Here is a 19,000-nt window from a genome sequence, read left to right on the forward strand (position 1 = left end):
TAGAAAGATGTGCCGATAGGGTTTGATGACAGCAGATGGGAGGAGGCTCGTGAAGCATAAATCAATTGGGCTGTTATATAATTCTCTAATACAAATTCAGAAAGTAGAGTAGGAATAAACAGGACCTTTTCAGGATGGCAGGTTTTAAATAACAGGGTACAGTTTGGTCCGTACTTGGGTCTGAGCTATTTACAGTATATAATAATGACCTGGATGAGAGTACCAAGTGTAATGTATCGAAGTTTGCTGACTATACAAAGTTAGGTGGGAAAGTGAGCAGTTAGAATGCAAAGAAGCTGCAAAGGGTTATCACCAGGCTGGGTGAGTGGGCAAGAACATGGCAGAACAAAATATGTGACAAATTGTGAAGTTATCCCCTTTGGGGATTTAAAAAAAAAGTCAAAACATTTATGAATGGTGAGAGATTGGGAGCGTTTGCATTTGGGGGGGTTTATGTGTCCTTGTACATGAATCACAAGGTTAACATGCAAGGTAAAGCAAGCAATTAGGAAGACAAATTATATTTAAGTTTTTGTTACAAAGGAATTGGAGTATAAAGGTAACAAAGTCTTACTACAGTTATTATACAGGGCATTGGTAAAGTCACACTTATGGAGCAGTGTTTCCTTCCTAAGGATGGATACAGGTAATTGATCTAGAGGGAGTGCAATGAAAGTTCACTAAATTGGCTCTTGATTGTTGCAGAAGAAATTGGGTAGACAGGATCTATATTCCCTGTAATTTAGAAGAATGCGAGGTGACCCAGTTGAAACATACAATTCCTAAGGGGCTTGACAGGGTAGTGCTAAGCAAAAGTTTCCCCTGGCTGAGGAATTTAGAATATGGGGTCAAAATTTCAGAATAAGGGATAGTCTACTTTGGATGAGATGAAGAGAAATTCCTTAACTTAGGGTTCTGAAACTTTGGAATTCTTGACCTCAGTGAGCTGTGGGTGGGTTTTTTTCAGCATGTTCAAGGCAACAGTCAATAGATTTTTGGATGGAATGGAAAGGGAATTAAGGGATATGGATGGGGATACTGTAGGAAAGTGGAATTTAGGTAAACGATTGGCCGTGCTCCTGTTGAATGGCAGACCAGGCTAAACAATTGGCTGAGCTCCTATGGAATTGCAGACCAGACTTTGAATGGTGAAATAACTTACTCCAGCTTCTATTTCTTGTGTTGGTTTCAGGTCGTGAGGCAATTTAATTTCTATAAATAGACTTTTGAGCGCATTTATAACTTTTTGAGTGACCTATTTGAATTGTACCCCATTCGGAAAAAATGTCTAAAATGATATTGATTCCTTTCTCTCTTCCCATTCTCAAATAAGCAATTAAGAACCATGTTGAGGATATGGATTAATTCTGAGTAATGTCAGCTGGCACCCTATGAACATCATTAAAAACAATCTCCAAAATACTCAGATCTGTTTATATAAAGGAAGCTTTTAGCTTTTATGAAGGAAACTGAGATTGACAGTTAAGTCTCTGGGAGTCCCAGCGTTTTATTCTAAATTTAATTAGAGTTGTTAAAAGCTTGCCAGTGTGAGACAGACAAACTTAAATTTAAACTGAACAAGGCTTGATTTCATCTGCCATGGCTGGCTTATTTTCCTCAAGAAGTTAGTTTCTTCTCCCTGCTGCAGCAGTATGCCGATCATTTTAACCATTTCTGAAACCAGTGTATTGAAATGTTGTCATGAGTTTCAGTGTGAAAATCAATAGGATATTTCTAGCAATTCTATTCTAAACTAAATATCCAGTTATATGAAAGCAAAGAACAATGTACCCAGATGGTCGGCAGCACGCATGGAGACAGGATGATAGGGTTAATGTTTCAAGTCCATGATGCTTTTCAGAGCAGTTTTCATGAAGGGTTTTAGACTTGAAACATTAACCCTATCATTCTTTCTGCACAGATGCTGTCTGATTTGAGCATTTCCTGCATTATCATGGCTAAAATCTAGTTTTCTATTTGGCAGAATGTATTATGTATATATTACAATTTATGCATACAAAAACATGTCCATCAAGGAGCATTAAAAATATTATGTAATGATGATGTGTGTCCCAGTTCGTAGGCATTATAGCTGGAGTGTTAGACTTGTGTACTGTGAAATAACATTGAAATATTTTCCAGTATTGAATTCTGAATTTGCAAATAGCACTGAGATTAATCCCATTCGTAAAATTGCAGCATGTGACTTTACAGTTTGCCATAAATGCAAGTAAAGGGAAAGGTTTATTTTCCTGAGTAATTGTTGGGTGTGAACAGGGAAGGGATTAAAAAGGATTGTGTTTGCTTTGTCAAGAGTTCTTTTTACATAAACAAGATTATCATTTTTTACTTTTGGGGAGCTGTGTACACAACTGCATGCTTAGGCCTTGTCTGAAAGATCTTAACATTTTGTGCTAATTGAAGACCAGTTGAAGACACCCCATTAATTCAACTTAATTGGCAATAAGATAGGATTGGCGCTCAATTGTTTATTGGGTTTAATCATAGAACCATAGAAAATTACAGCTCAGAAACAGGTCTTTTGGCCCTTCTTGTCTGTGCCGAACCATTTTTTGCCTAGTCCCACTGACCTGCACTTGGACCATATCCCTCCACACCCCTCTCATCCATGAAGCCGTCCAAGTTTTTCTTAAATGTTATAAGCATTTACCACTTTATCCGGCAGCTCATTCCACACTCTCACCACTCTCTGCGTGAAGAAGCCCCCCCTAATATTCCCTTTAAACTTTTCTCCTTTCACCCTTAACCTATGCCCTCTGGTTTTTTTCTCCCCTCGCCTCAGCGGAAAAAGCCTGCTTGCATTCACTCTATCTATACCCATCAAAATCTTATACACCTCTATCAAATCTCCCCTCAATCTTCTACGCTCCAGGGAATAAAGTCCCAACCTATTCAATCTCTCTCTGTAACTCAGCTTCTCAAGTCCCGGCAACATCCTTGTGAACCTTCTCGGCACTCTTTCAACCTTATTTACATCCTTCCTGTAACTAGGTGACCAAAGCTGTACACAACACTCCAAATTCGGCCTCACCAATGCCTTATATAACCTTACCATAACACTCCAACTTTTATACTCGATGCTCCAATTTATAAAGGCCAATGTACCAAAGGCACTCTTTACGACCCTATCCACCCGTGACGTCACTTTTAGGGAATTCTGTACTTGTATTCCCAGATCCCTCTGTTCAACTGCACTCTTCAGAGTCCTACCATTTACCCTGTATGTTCTACTTTGGTTTGTCCTTCCAAGGTGCAATATCTCACACTTGTCTGCGTTAAATTCCATTTGCCATTTTTCAGCCCATTTTTCTAGTTGGTCCAAATCCCTTTGCAAGCTTTGAAAACCTTCTTCACTGTCCACTACATGTCCAATCTTTGTATCATCAGCAAATTTGCTGATCCAATTTACCACATTATCATCCAGATCATTGATATAGATGACAAACAACAATGGACCCAACACCGATCCCTGCGGCACACCACTAGTCACAGGCCTCCACTCAGAGAAGCAATCCTCCACAACCACTTCTTCCATTGAGCCAGTGTCTAATCCAATTTACTACCTCCCCATGTATACCTAGCGACTGAACCTTCCTAACTAACCTCCCATGAGGGACCTTGTCAAAGGCCGTGCTGAAATCCAGGTAGACAACATCCACCGCCTTCCCTTCATCCACTTTCCTGGTAACCTCCTCGAAAAACTCTAATAGATTGGTCAAACATGACCTACCACGCACAAAGCCATGTTGACTCTCCCTAATAAGTCCCTGTCTATCCAAATATTTGTAGATCCTATCCCTTATCACACCTTCCAATAACTTGCCCACCACCGACGTCAAACTTACTGGCCTATAATTTCCCGGATTTCTTTTGGAACCTTTTTTAAACAACGGAACAACAGCCACCCTCCAATCATCCGGCACCTCCCCTGTGAATACTGACATTTTAAATACGTCTGCCAGGGCCCCTGCAAGTTCAACACTAGCTTCCCTCAAGGTCCGTGGGAATACCCTGTCTGGTCCTGGGGATTTATCCACTTTGATTTGCCTCAAGACAGCGAGCACCTCCTCCCCTTTAATCTGTAAATGTGGTACAAAAATACCAGTACTTGTATTTATTTGTGCTTTGCAGTTGAAATGGGTCACATAAGGGTAATGAGGGATTTGACCTCAACAGAGTTTCTTTAAAGTAGGTTGATTTGCTCGCTTTTTCTTTCTTTAGAGCCTGTATATCTGTGTAATCTTTGAATGGAAACCCAGAAGCACATGGGACCTCTGATTTTCTGGAGACCACGGGTGAGAAAGGAAAGAGCTGCAAATAGTCCCTCAGCCAGCAACAGTGATTATATAACACCATTAAGGTAGCAAAGTGTCACAGGGTGCTTCAGAGTATTAGCAAACAGAGTTTGACACCAAGCGCAAGAGATTTCGGGATGGATAAAAGAGGTAAGTTTTAAGGAGCACTTTAAAGAAGGGGAGAGAGGTGGAGAGGTTTACAGAGGATATTGAAAGTGATTGAAATAATTTCAAAAAGAATTCAGAATTGGAGGAGGGCCGAGGATGGAGGGATGAGGCCATAAAGGGATCGGAAAATGAGAATGAATTTTGAAATTCAGAGGCATTGCCAGAGTGGGAGGCAGTATAAGTCAGCAAAGCACGAAGGTAAACAAAATTTGAGAGTTCAGATTATAGGTAACAGTGTTTTGGATGATCACTAATTTATGTGGGATGGAAGATGGGAAGCTGGCCAGGAAAGAATAAAAGTAGTTAAGTCTAAAGATAACAGGAATGGGTGAGTTTTTCAGGGGCAAATGAGAGTAGACATCATGCCATGTTACAGTTGTGGAAATAGCCAGTCTTATTGATGGAGTAGATATATATTCAAAAGCTCATCATGGGGTCAAACACATCACCAAGATTACAAAGACCAGCATTTATTGCAGTTGAGAAGGTAAAAGTGAACTGTTTTCTTGAATGCTGCTGCCTGTGTTGCGTAGATATTCGCAGAGTGCTCTTAGATAGGGACCCAGGATGTTGACCACTCAGGATGGTGTATGACTTGTACCATACAAGCCTACTTCACCATTTATTAAAATAATGACTGATCTTTGCTTTAGTTTAGACCCTGTGATGTTGAAGGAACGATAATATATTTTCCACTCAGGATGGTGTATGACTTGTCATGGGGAACTTGCAGGTGGTTCGCATGCATCTGCTGCCCTTGTACTTTTCTGAAGCAAATTTGGAAGGTACTGTCAGAAAATCTTTGGCAAAATGTAAATGGTACAACACTGCAACTGCTGTGCGCCAGTGGTTGAGGAAGTCCATATTTAAGGTGGTGCATGGAATGCCAATAAAGCAGGCAATGTTGAAGATTATTCATTGTTACTGCAACTAAAATTCTCCAGAAAGAGAAATGCAGCTTATAAGTTGAGTGTTGAAAATTGTAATAGGAATGGTACAGGGCAAATAGAAGTGGACTGTTTCCAGGAGACCAATAGAGACTTGGAACAGATCCAAGAAAGTTGGTGGTTGAGGCAGATTCTACTCAAGATTAGTTTGGAAAACGGGATCAACAGACATGTCAGCAAGCTGGGTATTCACCCACATGGAGCATTACTGATCTGGACCAGTTTGACTGTATGGCTTGTTGTATGCCTGTACTAAGGAAAGTCTGAAGTCTCAATGTGGGATAGTTGAACCGCTTGGTAAGGAAGAGCAAGTGGGAATGATAGAATCCCTGCAGTGCAGAAGGAGGCCGTTCGGTCCATCAAGTCTGCACTGACAACAATCCCACCCAGGTCCTATCCCCGTAACCATACATCATTTACCCTGCTAATCCACCTGACACTAAAGGCCAATTCATCTAACCTGCACATTGTTGGAGTGTGGGAGGAAACCTTAGCACCCAGAGGAAACCCACGCAGACATGGGGGGAATGTGCAAACTCCACACGATCACCCGAGGCCAGAATTGAACTCTGGTCTCTCGTGCTGTGAGGCAGCAGTGCTAACCACTGTGTCACCATGCTGCCTCCATTGTCTACTCCATTGTTATTGTTGGCACATAGAGAATAGGAACAGGAATTGGCAGTTTGGCTATATGAACCTACTTCGCTATTTATTAAAATAATTACTGATCTTTGCTTTAGTTTCACCCTCCCGCATTATCCCCATATCCCTTTGTTCCCTTGGAGGATTTTGGATACTGTCTTGAATAAATTAAATTGTTAAGCATCCAAAGCTCTCTGAAATAGAGAATTCTAAAAGATTTTGAGTGAAGAAATTTTTCCTCATTGCTGCCTGTCCCTTTTATTCTGAAACTATTCAAGATTTCCCAGTGATGGGAAAAATCATCCTCGCATCTACCCTATCCTTGAAACAAGGCTAAAGAGCCCTGCTTACCCATTATACTGTGGGGCCACCACTATCCGTTGACCACAAGTACAGCCCCTGTATGTTCATCCAGAGCTGGCACTTTGTCTCTGTTTGGGCTTTATGGAGTGGGCCTGAACCCAATTTTATTCACACGGAAGCATATATCTGCCTCTGAACTAGTAGTCATTCTGTCCAGACACATTTGTCCTGCTGGTTGTCAAGCCAGTATTTAGGTACCAGATTCTATTTTTCCTGCCTGGAGCGTGGCTCACGTAGTAACATATGTGTAAAGTATATTTCTTTCCATCTATTATGCTGTTCATTAGGAAATTGTTTCATCTAACTAACTTGTCAAATTTTTCCAGCAAGTTTCTCAAGTTTCAATATTCATGTGCAGTCTGATCTTACCATTGATTTTGATGCTTTTCTAATTGAAATGTATTCTAAAAGTAAAGCACTGCAAAGAGTCATAGACGTTTATAGCATGGAAACAGGCCTTTCAGCCCAACTTGTTCATGCCGCCCCTTTTTTTTAGACCACTAAGCTAGTCTCAGTTGCCTGCGTTTAGCTCATATCCATATCCCTCTATACCCACCTTACCCATGTAACTGTCTAAATGCTTTTAAAGAGACAACATTTTATCCGCCTCTTCTACTACCGCTGGCAGCTTGTTCCAGACACTCACCACCCTCTATGAAAACGTTGCCCCTCTGGACCCTTTTGTATCTCTCCCCTCTCACCTTAAAACTACGCCCTCTAGTTTTAGACACCCCTATCTTTGGGAAAAGCTGTTGACTATCTACCTTATCTATGCCCCTCATTATTTTATAGATCTCTATAAGATCACCCCTAAGCCTCCTATGCTCCGTGGAAAAAAGTCCCAGTCTATCCACCCTCTCCTTATAACTCAAACCATCAAGTCCCGGTAGCATCCTCGTAAATCTTTTCTGCACTCTTTCTAGTTTAATATCCTTTCTATAATGGGGTGACCAGAACTGTACACAGTATTCCAAGTGTGGCCTTACTAATGCCTTGTACAACTTCAACAAGACTTCCCAACTCCTGTATTCAAAGTTCTGACCAATGAAACCAAGCATGCTGAATGCCACCTTCACCAGCCTGTCCACCTGTGACTCCACTTTCAAGGAGCTATGAACCTGTACCCCTGGATCTCTTTATTCTATAACTCTCCCCAACGTCCTGCCCTGGTTCAATCTACCACAATGCATCATCTCACATTTATCTGAACTAAACTCCATCTGCCATTCATCAGCCCACTGGCCCAAATGATCACGGTCCCATTGCAATCTTAGATAATCTTCACTGTCCACTATGCCAGCAATCTTGGTGTCACCTGCAAACTTACTGACCATGCCTCCTATATTCTCATCCAAATCATTAATATAAATGACAAATAACAGTGGACCCAGCACCGATTCCTGAGGCACACCGCTGGTCACAGGCCTCCAATTTGTAAAACAACCCTCTCAAACCACCCTCTGTCTTCTGTCATCAAGCCTGTTTTGTATCCAATTGGCTATCTCATCCTGGATCCACTGAGATTTAACCTAAAGCCCGTGTAGACAACATCGACTGTACTGCCCTCATCTACCTTCTTGGTTACACTTTCAAAAAATGCAATCAAATTCGAGACATGATTTTCCACTCTTAAAGCCATGCTGACTGTTCCTAATCAGGCGTTGCCTCTCTAAATGCCTCTGAAGGGGGACCTAAAAAGGTCGATGGGGGCAGTGCAGTGGATGCTGTCTACATGGACTTTAGCAAGGCCTTTATTAAACTAGAAAGAATGCAGAAAAGATTTACTAGGATGCTGCCAGGACTTGATGGTTTGAGTTATAAGGAGAGGCTGGATAGACTAGGACTTTGTTCTCTCAAGCTTAGGAGGCTGAGGGGTGATCTTTTAGAGGTCTATAAAATAATGAGGGGCATAAATCAGCTCGATAGTCAATATCTTTTCTCAAAGGTAAGGGAGTCTACAAGTAGAGGGCATAGGTTTAAGGTGAGAGGGGAGAGGTACAAAAGGGTCCAGAGGGGCAATTTTTTCTCTCAGGGTGGTGAGTATCTGGAACAAGCTGCCAGAGGTAGTGGTAGAGGCGGGTACAAGTTTCGTCTTTTAAAAAGTGTTTAGACAGTTACATGGGTAAGGTGGGTATAGAGGGATATGGATATGGGCCAAACACAAGCAATTGGGACCAGCTTAGGGATTAAAAAAAGGGGTGGCGTGGACAAGTTGGGCCGAAGGGCCTGTTTCAATGCTGTAAACATCTGACTATATGAATGCCTGTAGATCCTGTCTCTCAGAATACCTTCGAACAACTTGCCCACGACAGATGTTAGGCTCACCAGTCTGTAGTTCCCAGGCTTTTCCCTGCAGCCCTTCTTAAACAAAGACACAACATTTGCCACCCTCCAATCTTCAGACACCTCACCTGTGGCTGTCAATGATTCAAATATCTCTGCTAGGGGACCCGCAATTTCCTCCCTAGCTTCCTACAACGTTCTCGGATACACTTCATTAGGTCCCGGGGGTTTATCTACCTTGATGTGCTTTAAGAATTGCAGCATTTCTTTCTCTGTAATATGTACACTCCTCAAGACATCACTGTTTATTTCCCCAAGTTCCCTAACATTCATGCCTTTCTCAACAGTAAATATTGATGAGAAATATTCATTTAGGATCTCACCCATCTCTTGAGGGTCGGCACGTAGATGACCTTGTTGATCCTTAAGAGGCCCTACTCTCTCCCTAGTTTATCTTTTGCCCTCTATGTATTTGTAGAAGCTCTTTGAATTCTCCTTTGCCTTATCTGCCACAACAACCTCATGTCCCCTTTTTGCCCTCCTGATTTCTCTCTCAATTCCGACACCCTCTATATTCTTCAAGAGATCCACTTGATCCCAGCTGCGTATGCATGTCATATGCCTCCTCCTTCTTCTTGACCAGGGCCTCAATATCCTGAGTCATCCAGGGTTCCCTACTTCTCCCAGCCCTGCCCTTCACTCTAAAAGGAATGTACTTACACCGAACCCTGGTTAACACACTTTTGAAAGCCTCCCACTTACCAGCTGTCCCTTTGCCTGCCAACAGACTCCCCCAATCAACTTTTGAAAGTTCCTGTCTAATATCATCAAAATTGGCCTTGCCCCAATTTAGAATTTTAACTTTTGAGCCATTCGTCATAGCTATCTTAAAAAGAATGGAATTATGGTCACTGGTCCCAAAGCGATCCCTCACTAACACTTCTATCACTTGCCCTTCATTATTTCCCAAGAGGAGATCAAGCTTTGCCTCCTCTCTAGTCGGGCCATCCACGTACTGAATGAGAAATTCCTCCTGAATACGCTCAACAAATTTTTCTCCATCTAAGCCCCTAATACTATGGCTGTCCCAGTCAATGTTGGGAAAGTTAAAGTCTCCTACTATTACCACCCTATTTTTCTTGGAGCTATCTGTGATCTCCTTACATATTTGCTCCTCAATTTCCCACTGACTATTCGGGGGCCCATAGCACAACCCTATCAAAGTGATCTTTCCCTTCATATTTCTCAGTTCTACCCATATAGACTCAGGGGGCGAACCCTCAGAAATATTCCCCCTCGGTATTGCCGTGATGTTTTCCCTGATCAAAAACGCAACTCCCTCTCCTCTTTTACCTCCTGTTCTATCTTTCCTATAGTATTTATACCCTGGAATATTGAGCTGCCAGTCCTGTCCCTCCCTTAGCCATGTTTCAGTAATAGCTATAATATCCCAGTCCCATGTACCCTTCCATGCCCTGAGTTCATCTGCCTTGCCTGCCAGGCCTCTTGCATTGAAATAAATGCAATTTAATCTAAACTTCCCATGCTCTGCCCTGCTTTTGCCTGACCTGTCTAGTACTAGGATTACTGACACTGCCTTTACTATTTACTGTGCTCTCTTTAACTTCCATGCTGTCCTCAACCTTCTCTTCTGTCTCCCTACTGATTTGGGTCCCACCCTCCTGCCAAACTAGTTTAAACCCTCCCGAATGGCTCTAGCAAATCTCCCCACCAGGTTATTAGTTCCCCTCCAGTTCAGATGTAACCTGTCCCTCTTGAACAGCTCACCCCTGACCCAGAAGAGATCCCAATGAACCACAAATCTAAATCCTTGCCCCCTGCACCTACTCTCAAGCCATGCATTCATCTGCCTAATCTTCCTATTCCTACTCTCACTAGCACGTGGCACCGGCAGTAGTCCAGAAGTGACTACCTACGTGGTCCTGCACTTTAGCCTTCTGCCTAACTCTCTATATTCATACTTTAGGACCTCATCCCTTTTCCTACTTATGTCATTGGTACCAATGTGTACAACGACTTCTAGCTGCTCCCCCTCCCCCTTAAGAATATCCTGCAACCACTCAGAGACGTCCTTGGGCCTGGCACCAGGGAGGCCAACACACCATCCTGGAGTCTCGATCGTGGCCACAGAAATGCCTGTCTGTGCCTCAAACTAGCGAGTTCCCTATTACTACTGCTTGCTTGCTCTTTGCCCGACCCTGCTCTAAAGCAGGTGTGGTGCCATAGGCCTGGCTGGTGCTGGTATTTTCCCCTGAGAGGCTATCCCCCTCAACAGTATTCAAAACAGAATACCTGTTTGAAAGGGGAATAGCCACAGGAAACTCCTGCCCTATCTGCCTGCTTCTCCTGGTAGTCATCCATCTACCTGATTGAACCTGTGATGTGAGAACCTCCCTGTAACTAGTGTCTATCACACTTTGCCCCCTGTATGCTCCGCAGTGCGTCCAGCTGCCGCTCCAACCGAACAATGCGGTCTGTGAGGAGCTGCAGCTGGACACACATCTTGCAGACAAAGTTGTCAGCTTGCTCCCTGATTTCCTACATTTGGTAAGAGAAGCATACCACTGTTCTAACTGCCATACTGCCCTTTTACAGTTAAAAGGATAAAAGAATCTCAACTCACCTTTCCCTTGCTTGTGGTCCTCTCGGTGACTTTTTTTTGGTTAGAAGAGGAGGTAGGTAGGGAAACACTGAAGTAGTGTTTGGGGTTTAATTGTCCCTTGACGACTATCTGGAAGCAGTGACTGCACCAATGTACATCTTCCCCGCAGCAACCAATCAGCAGCACTGCTCTACTGCCCTCTACCGGACGCTTGCCTTCACTTGAACAGGGAGGGTGTCTTGCTGAGATCCATCTTCTAGAAGCAGTGACTGCGCCGATGCACATCTTCCCTGTTACAGCCAATCGGTGTCGCTACTCTGCTGCCCTCTGCTGGACAGCAGAGGTTGAAAGTGGCAGAGCCTTCCTCCTCCCTTGGGCCTTTTCTCTGGACTTCCCTTGCAAAACCATTCTAACATGAAAATTATTCTTTTTCTTGGCTCTCTTAAAACCCATCCATTCAATCATGCCTTTGTTTCACTCAACTCCCCCATAAGCAGTCTTTTTTTCTGCTTCTGACCTTGGTTCATTTTGTTTGTGAAAAGTACTATAAGAATGCAGGTTCTTAAGCAGTTCTCATTGTTTGGATAGCCGCAATTAATTCTAATGACCTGCAAAATGAAAAAATTCCATAATTTTTCCAACTCCCCTGAGTAGCAAACCACCCATTTTGTCCAGGAGTCGCAAAACTTTTACAGTCTACAGTTTCAATCCAAGATGGCACCCGAGCGAGGCAACTTCTTGCAAGCTGTGCCCAGCATACCTTCTAATTCTATCTTTTACTCTCGTTCTACACCCTAGCTATGACTGTAACACTACATTCTGCACTCTCTCATTTCCTTCTCTATGAATGGTATGCTTTGTCTGTATAGCGCGCAAGAATAATACTTTTCACTATGTTAATACATGTGACAATAAATCAAATCAAAAATCAAAAAATTGATCTTGGTATCAAATCCATATAGGTTGTTGGTGCTTTGCAGAAATGGAAAGCAGAGAGCATTTTCTGCCTGGATTTAGACTAAGCCATTTGTCTTCAAACTCCGATTCAAACGTTCCTTCAGATACACCATAAAAAGGCCTTTAAAGTGATTTACTATCTCCAATGACAAGAACATCACAAATGCAGTCAGTTAGTGGTGTGGATGCCAAACACAAGTCCCAAGCTGCCTATCTCCTCACCTGCCTGTTTGTGCTTTTGACTTGACTTGCTGGCTTTCTTGCTCCGCTAAATGCTTCCCAGCCCACTGGAAGATGTGAAGTTAGGGAAAAGCAGATGTGGAACTGACAGCAAGACCCCATGAAAATTGAGCAAGAGAGCAAGCACCAAAATGTGAGGAAATGGGGAGAAGGAGCAACTTTGTTGTAGGTTTATCAGTGGTCGTATTAAAACATGACAGACAAAACGTTTTGTCGAGGTCTGGTCCCATAATGGTTTCTCACTCGCATTAAATTACAGTTTATGGTGATTTTTAAAAAATCACAAAATAACATTTAGTTCTGTGTTACGATCCTTGGCCAGACTCGGGACATAGGAGAGCTCTGGTTAGGGACCAATAATATTTCATTTAAAGCAGATAAAGTTTGAGATTCAAGATGCTTACCAAGTGAATAAAAATACAAGATTCCATGGATTTTGAACAAACAAAAATAAACTTTATTGTACAAGGTCAATTGTCACTGTTGAAATATTAAAGTATTTGGTTCTTATGCATTTCTCTTTTTATTTAACAGTGTGATAGTTGAGGACTTTGACTGCGGGAATAGGCGCAGCTCCTCCATCATGTTGGCCTGCCTTCAGCGAACGCAGAACCCACCTTCGCAACGTTTGTCATGTCCCAGTAAAACGCTGGAGTCGCTGAAATGTGAGTGGAATTTGATAGTCTGGGATGTGTATCAATGCTACCATGATAACACACACGGTGGTAGTTGTGCTCCCATTTCTTAATTTGGACCTTTCTTGTGTGTCCTATTACAAATCTAACCAACAGAAAAAGTATTTTGGGGGGTTTTAGCTTCTCTAAATAATCAAAGGGCAGGAAAATCCAGGATTATCTTCTATTTTATTGTACTCCAACATCAGAAGGGAGTAAGAGAAATATATATACTATCTTTTTAAAAAATGAAAATTAATTCTTGTAAAAGGAAAATTTGCAAATGATGGAATTAAAAATGTTTGAAATGCGCAGTTGGTATTATTGCATCTGAAGAGAGAACTTGTTTGCTGTATATATCTTTGGAAGTGAAAGGTAAACTGTCACCTTTGTCAGGTTATATACGAAACAGAGAAGGAAGAAAAGATAGCAAACTGCTTAATGAATAAGCAGGGATCTATTAAATGATACCAGTAAGACAATTGAAAGATATTAGGAGATCAAAAATATGCACATAGTTTCAATGGTGATGACAAGAGGTGAGGTCTGAAATAAAATCAGAAAATGCTGAAGTGATGCAGCAAATCTGCTGAATTTGAAAAGCTATCACAGTAGGCTCATCGTCCACTGGAGTATATTGTGATTTAAGAGACAAGACCTGTAGTGTCAATTCACCTACCCACCCCATGATCGGTAATGGATTTGCTTCACACCTACAGCACATTGTTCAAAAGTAATTAGCAGGAATGGCTAATAAAGTTATTGGGTCAGTATTCAGACTAAAGAAAGATTGTACACTATTCTTGTAGCTTGCATTGAGCTTGGTTGAAGTATTAATGGTCGCTCTAGATAGGAGGTGTGAAAGGATGGTAGGCAGTGGGTTTATGTAGATGATAGGAGATGATCTGGTGAAGACAGTGGCTGACTAAATCTACATAGGTACTAAATAAACACAGTTAGGCAAGTGTGTCTGTTTGCTTAATATTATGGATGCACTACTTACCCAAGCCCATACAACACTTGGGAATACCCAGAGATGGACAGCGATCCAGCTGGACTTTTAATCAACTGAAATTGTGCAGCTTGCCAATGAAATAGAAATGTGAATAAACATCTTGCTGCTTGTACAGCCAGAACAACAACTTGCATGGTTATAGGAAAAGTAATATAAAGATATTTCAAAGTGGCATGAATAACCAAAACAAGCATTGGTGGGAGAAAGATGAAAAGAAAGGTATGATCAAATAATTGAAATAAAAACAAATTACAGAAAATACTCAGCAGGTCTAGCAGCATGGGCGGCACGGTAGCACAGTGGTTAGCACTGCTGCTTCACAGCTCCAGGGTCCCGGGTTCGATTCCCGGCTCGGGTCACTGTCTGTGTGGAGTTTGCACATTCTCCTCGTGTCTGCGTGGGTTTCCTCCGGGTGCTCCGGTTTCCTCCCACAGTCCAAAGATGTGCAGGTTAGGTTGATTGGCCAGGTTAAACATTGCCCCTTAGAGTCCTGAGATGCGTAGGTTAGAGGGATTAGCGGGTAAAATATGTGGGGGTAGGGCCTGGGTGGGATTGTGGTCGGTGCAGACTCGATGGGCCGAATGGCCTCCTTCTGCACTGTAGGGTTTCTATGTTCTTTCTATGTTCTGTGAAGAGTTAACATTGTGAGTCCAATGTGACTATATTTCAGAACTACTTCCATTTCTGAAGGAATCATATTATATGAGATAAAGTGAAGAAAAATATATTTCACTAAAAAGAAAGAATCAACCAAACAAATAAAAATATAAGGGAACAAATTAAGGTTAGGAAAGAGGCATACAACAATTACCTGAACAGCAGAAGAATGCACAATAAGTGAGAATACAAGGAGATCAGGAGATAAATGAAAAAAGTGATTGGAAATGCAAAGAAGAACTGTGAAATTAAATTATCAAAGAACATAAAACAATATGTTAAAATATTTTATGGGCCCATCAATAAAAAGGAATGCTGTGATGAGAATAGGACCATTTGGCACAGTGGTTAACACTGCTACCTCACAGTGCCAGGGACCTGGGTTCGATTCCAAGCTTGGGTCACTGTCTGTGCGGAGTTTGCATGTTCTCCGTGTCTGCGTGGGTTTCCTCCCACAGTCCAAAGATGTGTGGGTTAGGTGGATTGGCCATGATAAATTGCCCCTTAGTATCAGGGGGACTAGCTAGGATAAATGCATTGGGTTATGGGGATGGGGCCTGGGTGGGATTGTGGTCAGTGTAGACTCGATGGGCCGAATGGCCTCCTTCTGCACTGTAGAATTCTATGATTCAATCTATGATTGAGGAATAGACCGGATAATACTACAGGTAATGATGGAGAGAAGACAGAAAAGTTTAAATATGGTTTTTTCTTTTTCATTCTTGGGGATGTGGGTGGCAAAGCCAATGTTTGTTGCCCATCCCTAATTGCCTTTCAGCTGAGTGGCTTGCTAATCCATTTCAAAGACAATTAAGAGTCGATCACATTGCTGTAGATTTGGAGTCACATGTAAGCCAGATAAAGACTGCAGATTTCTTTCCTGAAGGATGTTATTGAACTAGATGAAAATTTATGACAATCAGTGATAGTTTCATGCTCACCATTACTGAGACCAGCTTTAGATTTATTAATTGATTTCAAATTCCACTAGCTGCCACGGTGAGATCTGAACCAATGTTCCCAGAACATTGCCTGGGCCTCTGGATTACGAGTCCAGTGACATTGTCACTAGGCCACCATCTTCCCTTCAGTGGCTGTTTATCAGGGAGATAGAACAGTTAGATAATACATTGAATGATGAGATGAACAATGAGATAAGTGCATTTAAAATGAGAAAGAGGTGTATTGAATAAACTAATCCAACTCAAAGACGGTAAAGGCTGTCATCTGGATGGATTGCATCCATGTATTTTAAAAGAATCCAGGGAAGAGATAGCAGAAGTGTTACTACATGTATTTAATATTCGTTTGAATGTAGTGCCAGGCGATGGCAGATAGCTAATGTAAATACTATATTTCGATAGGAAGACAGAACATGCCCAGGAATATAAATATCAGTCAGTTTAACAGTGGAAAGAATAATGGACTCCCTGTTAACAGAGAGATTAGAAGTGTATTCTAGGAATGAAAAATATACTAATGAATAAATAGCATGCATTTCAAAGTGGAAAATCTTGCTTCACCAACCTTATTGAATTTTTTGAGGACGCAATAGAGAGTAGACGATCACAATGTAGTAGATGTAATTTATCTGGATTTTCAAATAGCCTTCAATAAGGTGTCCCATTAAAGATAAATGAATACAGCCATAGAATGTGCAATTAGAAGACATGGAGTGGCAGGATGGATTGCAAGCTGGCTTCTAAACAGAGAAAGCAAAGGGTGGGAGTAATGGTAGCCATTCGGAGTGGCAGAAGATGGGAAGTGATATTCCACAAGGATCATTGCTGTGATGGAAGGGAAATGTTTTGATAGTGTGGCTGCAGAGAGAATGTTGCCTCTTGTGAGGAAGAACATAACCATCGAAATACAGTAGTCACCAAGAATTACTGCAGAGAATTCAGAAGAAAATTCTTTACCAAAAAAGTGATGAAAATTTAAAACTCACTACCACAGTGGTTGAAACAATTATTATGGATGCATTTAAGGGGAGGCCACACAAAAACATGAGAAGGGAATAGATGGTTAAGAAAGATTTAGATGTGGTAAGATGGATAGAATTTTGAGTGGCCTGCTTCTGTGCCAATGTAATGCTATATAAGTGTTGCAACTGGAGGAATGTAGAGTTCTTGAACAAGGAGGTTCCAGAGGTAGAATGTGTGAAACTATGGAGAGTTTTGAACAAGATGAGAATTTTAAAATAAAAGCGTTTAGGGACTGTGGGTCAATGGAGATCAAGAAATTTTGGATTACAGGTGGACTTGTGTGTAATATAAGTGTACTTGTGTTAAATCCACTGTTGCTTTTTGACATTTCTAGTTTCTCTTGTGGTTTGTTCTCTGACTTCAAAAATGCATAAAATTATGAGTTTTTCAACTCTGGAGGTCAGGGACAGAGGCAAGGAAACCCCAAATTGAAAGGTTTGTTAGAAGTGGAGGTGAGAGTGTAATTCTGAAAGGGGCACAAGGATTACACTTGCTGTCTATTGCAAATTAGCTGAAGGGAGGCAGGAACAGAGTAGGGAGTTGGGAACTGTGAAAAACTTGCACAGTGTAACAAAGGAAATGAGAAGGTATTGGAACCTCTGATGGGCTTAAAAATGGGCATATCCCCAGGCCTGGGTGAATTGCATCCCAGGCTGCTGTGGGAGACAAAGCAGGAAATTGCAGGGGCTCTGACACAATTTCTTAATTCCTCTCTGGCCCTGGGGGAAGTCATGATGTAGCTCCGAAAGCTTGTGTGGCTTTTGCTACCAAATAAACCTGTTGGACTTTAACCTGGTGTTGTTAAACTTCTTCCTGGGGGAAGTGCCAGAGGACTGGGGGATGGCTAATGTGGTTCCAAGGAGGGTGATAGAGATGAACCAAGAAATTACAGACTGGTGAGTCTCCTATCAATGGTAGGGAACCTATTGGAGAGAATTCGTCTCCACTTGGAAAGGTATGGGTTAATTAGGGATAATCAGCACGACTTCATCAGAGGGCAGTCATGCCCAACAAATTTGATAGAATTTTTCAAAAATGTGATTGAATGTGTGGGTGAGGGAAGTGCAGTTGATGGAGTTTATATAGATTTTAGCAAAGCATTTTGACAAGGACCAACATGGGAGACTGAGAAGAGTAAGCTAGCCAGTAATATAAAAGAAAGCTTGCAAGAGTTTTTTTTAGATATGAAAGGTGAGAGAGAGGCAAGAGTGGACATTGGACAGCTGGAGAAGTAGTAATGGGCAACAAAGAAATGGTGGAGGAACTGAATAGGTACTTTGCGTCAGTCTTCACGATGCAAGACACCAGTAACATACCAAAAATGCAAGAGAGTTAAGGGGCAGAGATGAGTATGGTAGCCATTATTAAGGAGAAGGTACAAGGGAAGCTGAAAAGTCTGAAGGTGAATAAGTCACCTGGACCAGAGTTCTGAAGGGAAAAGCTGAAGAAATAGTGGAGGCATTAGTGGTGATCTTTCAGGAATCACAGGAGTCAGAGAGGGTCCCAGAGGACTGGAAAATCACTAATGTAACACCCCTGTTTAAGAACGAAGGGAGGCAAAAGATGAGAAATTAGTGTAGAAAATTAGTTAGCCTGACCTCGGTCATTGGTAAGATTTTAGAGTCAATTATTAAGGATGAAATTTCAGAATACTTGGAAGTACATGTTAAAACAGGGCAAAGTCAGCATGGTTTCATCAAGGGGAGGTCAGGCCTGACAAACCTGTTAGAATTCTTTGAGGAAGTAATGAGCAGGTTAGACAAAGGAGAGACAGTGGATGTTATCTGCTTGGATTTCCAGAAGGCCTTCGACAAAGTGCTGCACAGGACGTTGCTGAGTGAGATAAGAGCCCATGATTGTGCTGGCATGGATAGAAGATTAGCTGACTGACAGAAGGCAGAGAGTGGAGATAAAAGGGTCCTTTGCAGGATGGCAGCTGGTGACTAGTGGGGTTCCACAGGGGTCAGTATTGGGATTACAACTTTTCACTTTATACATCAATGATCTAGATGAAGGGACTGAGGGCATTGTGGCTAAGTTTGCAGATAATATAAGGATAGATGCAGGGACAGGTAGTATTAAGGAGGCGGGAAGGCTGCAGAAGGACTTGGACAGGTTGGGAGAGTGGGC

General features: G+C 42.0%; 1 protein-coding gene across 1 annotated transcript in view; it reads left to right on the forward strand.

Annotated features, from left to right (window-relative positions):
• Nucleotides 1-19,000, forward strand: part of fam222aa (family with sequence similarity 222 member Aa) — a 205,463-nt gene that overhangs the window by 104,268 nt on the left and 82,195 nt on the right. Inside the window, exon 2 of the mRNA XM_078227286.1 lies at nucleotides 13,074-13,204. Within this exon, the coding sequence (XP_078083412.1) occupies nucleotides 13,074-13,204 (131 nt within the window). The remainder of the gene's footprint in view (nucleotides 1-13,073; nucleotides 13,205-19,000) is intronic.

The sequence above is a fragment of the Mustelus asterias genome, chromosome 13, assembly GCF_964213995.1.
Source record: "Mustelus asterias chromosome 13, sMusAst1.hap1.1, whole genome shotgun sequence".
NCBI classification, from domain to species: Eukaryota; Metazoa; Chordata; class Chondrichthyes; order Carcharhiniformes; family Triakidae; genus Mustelus; species Mustelus asterias.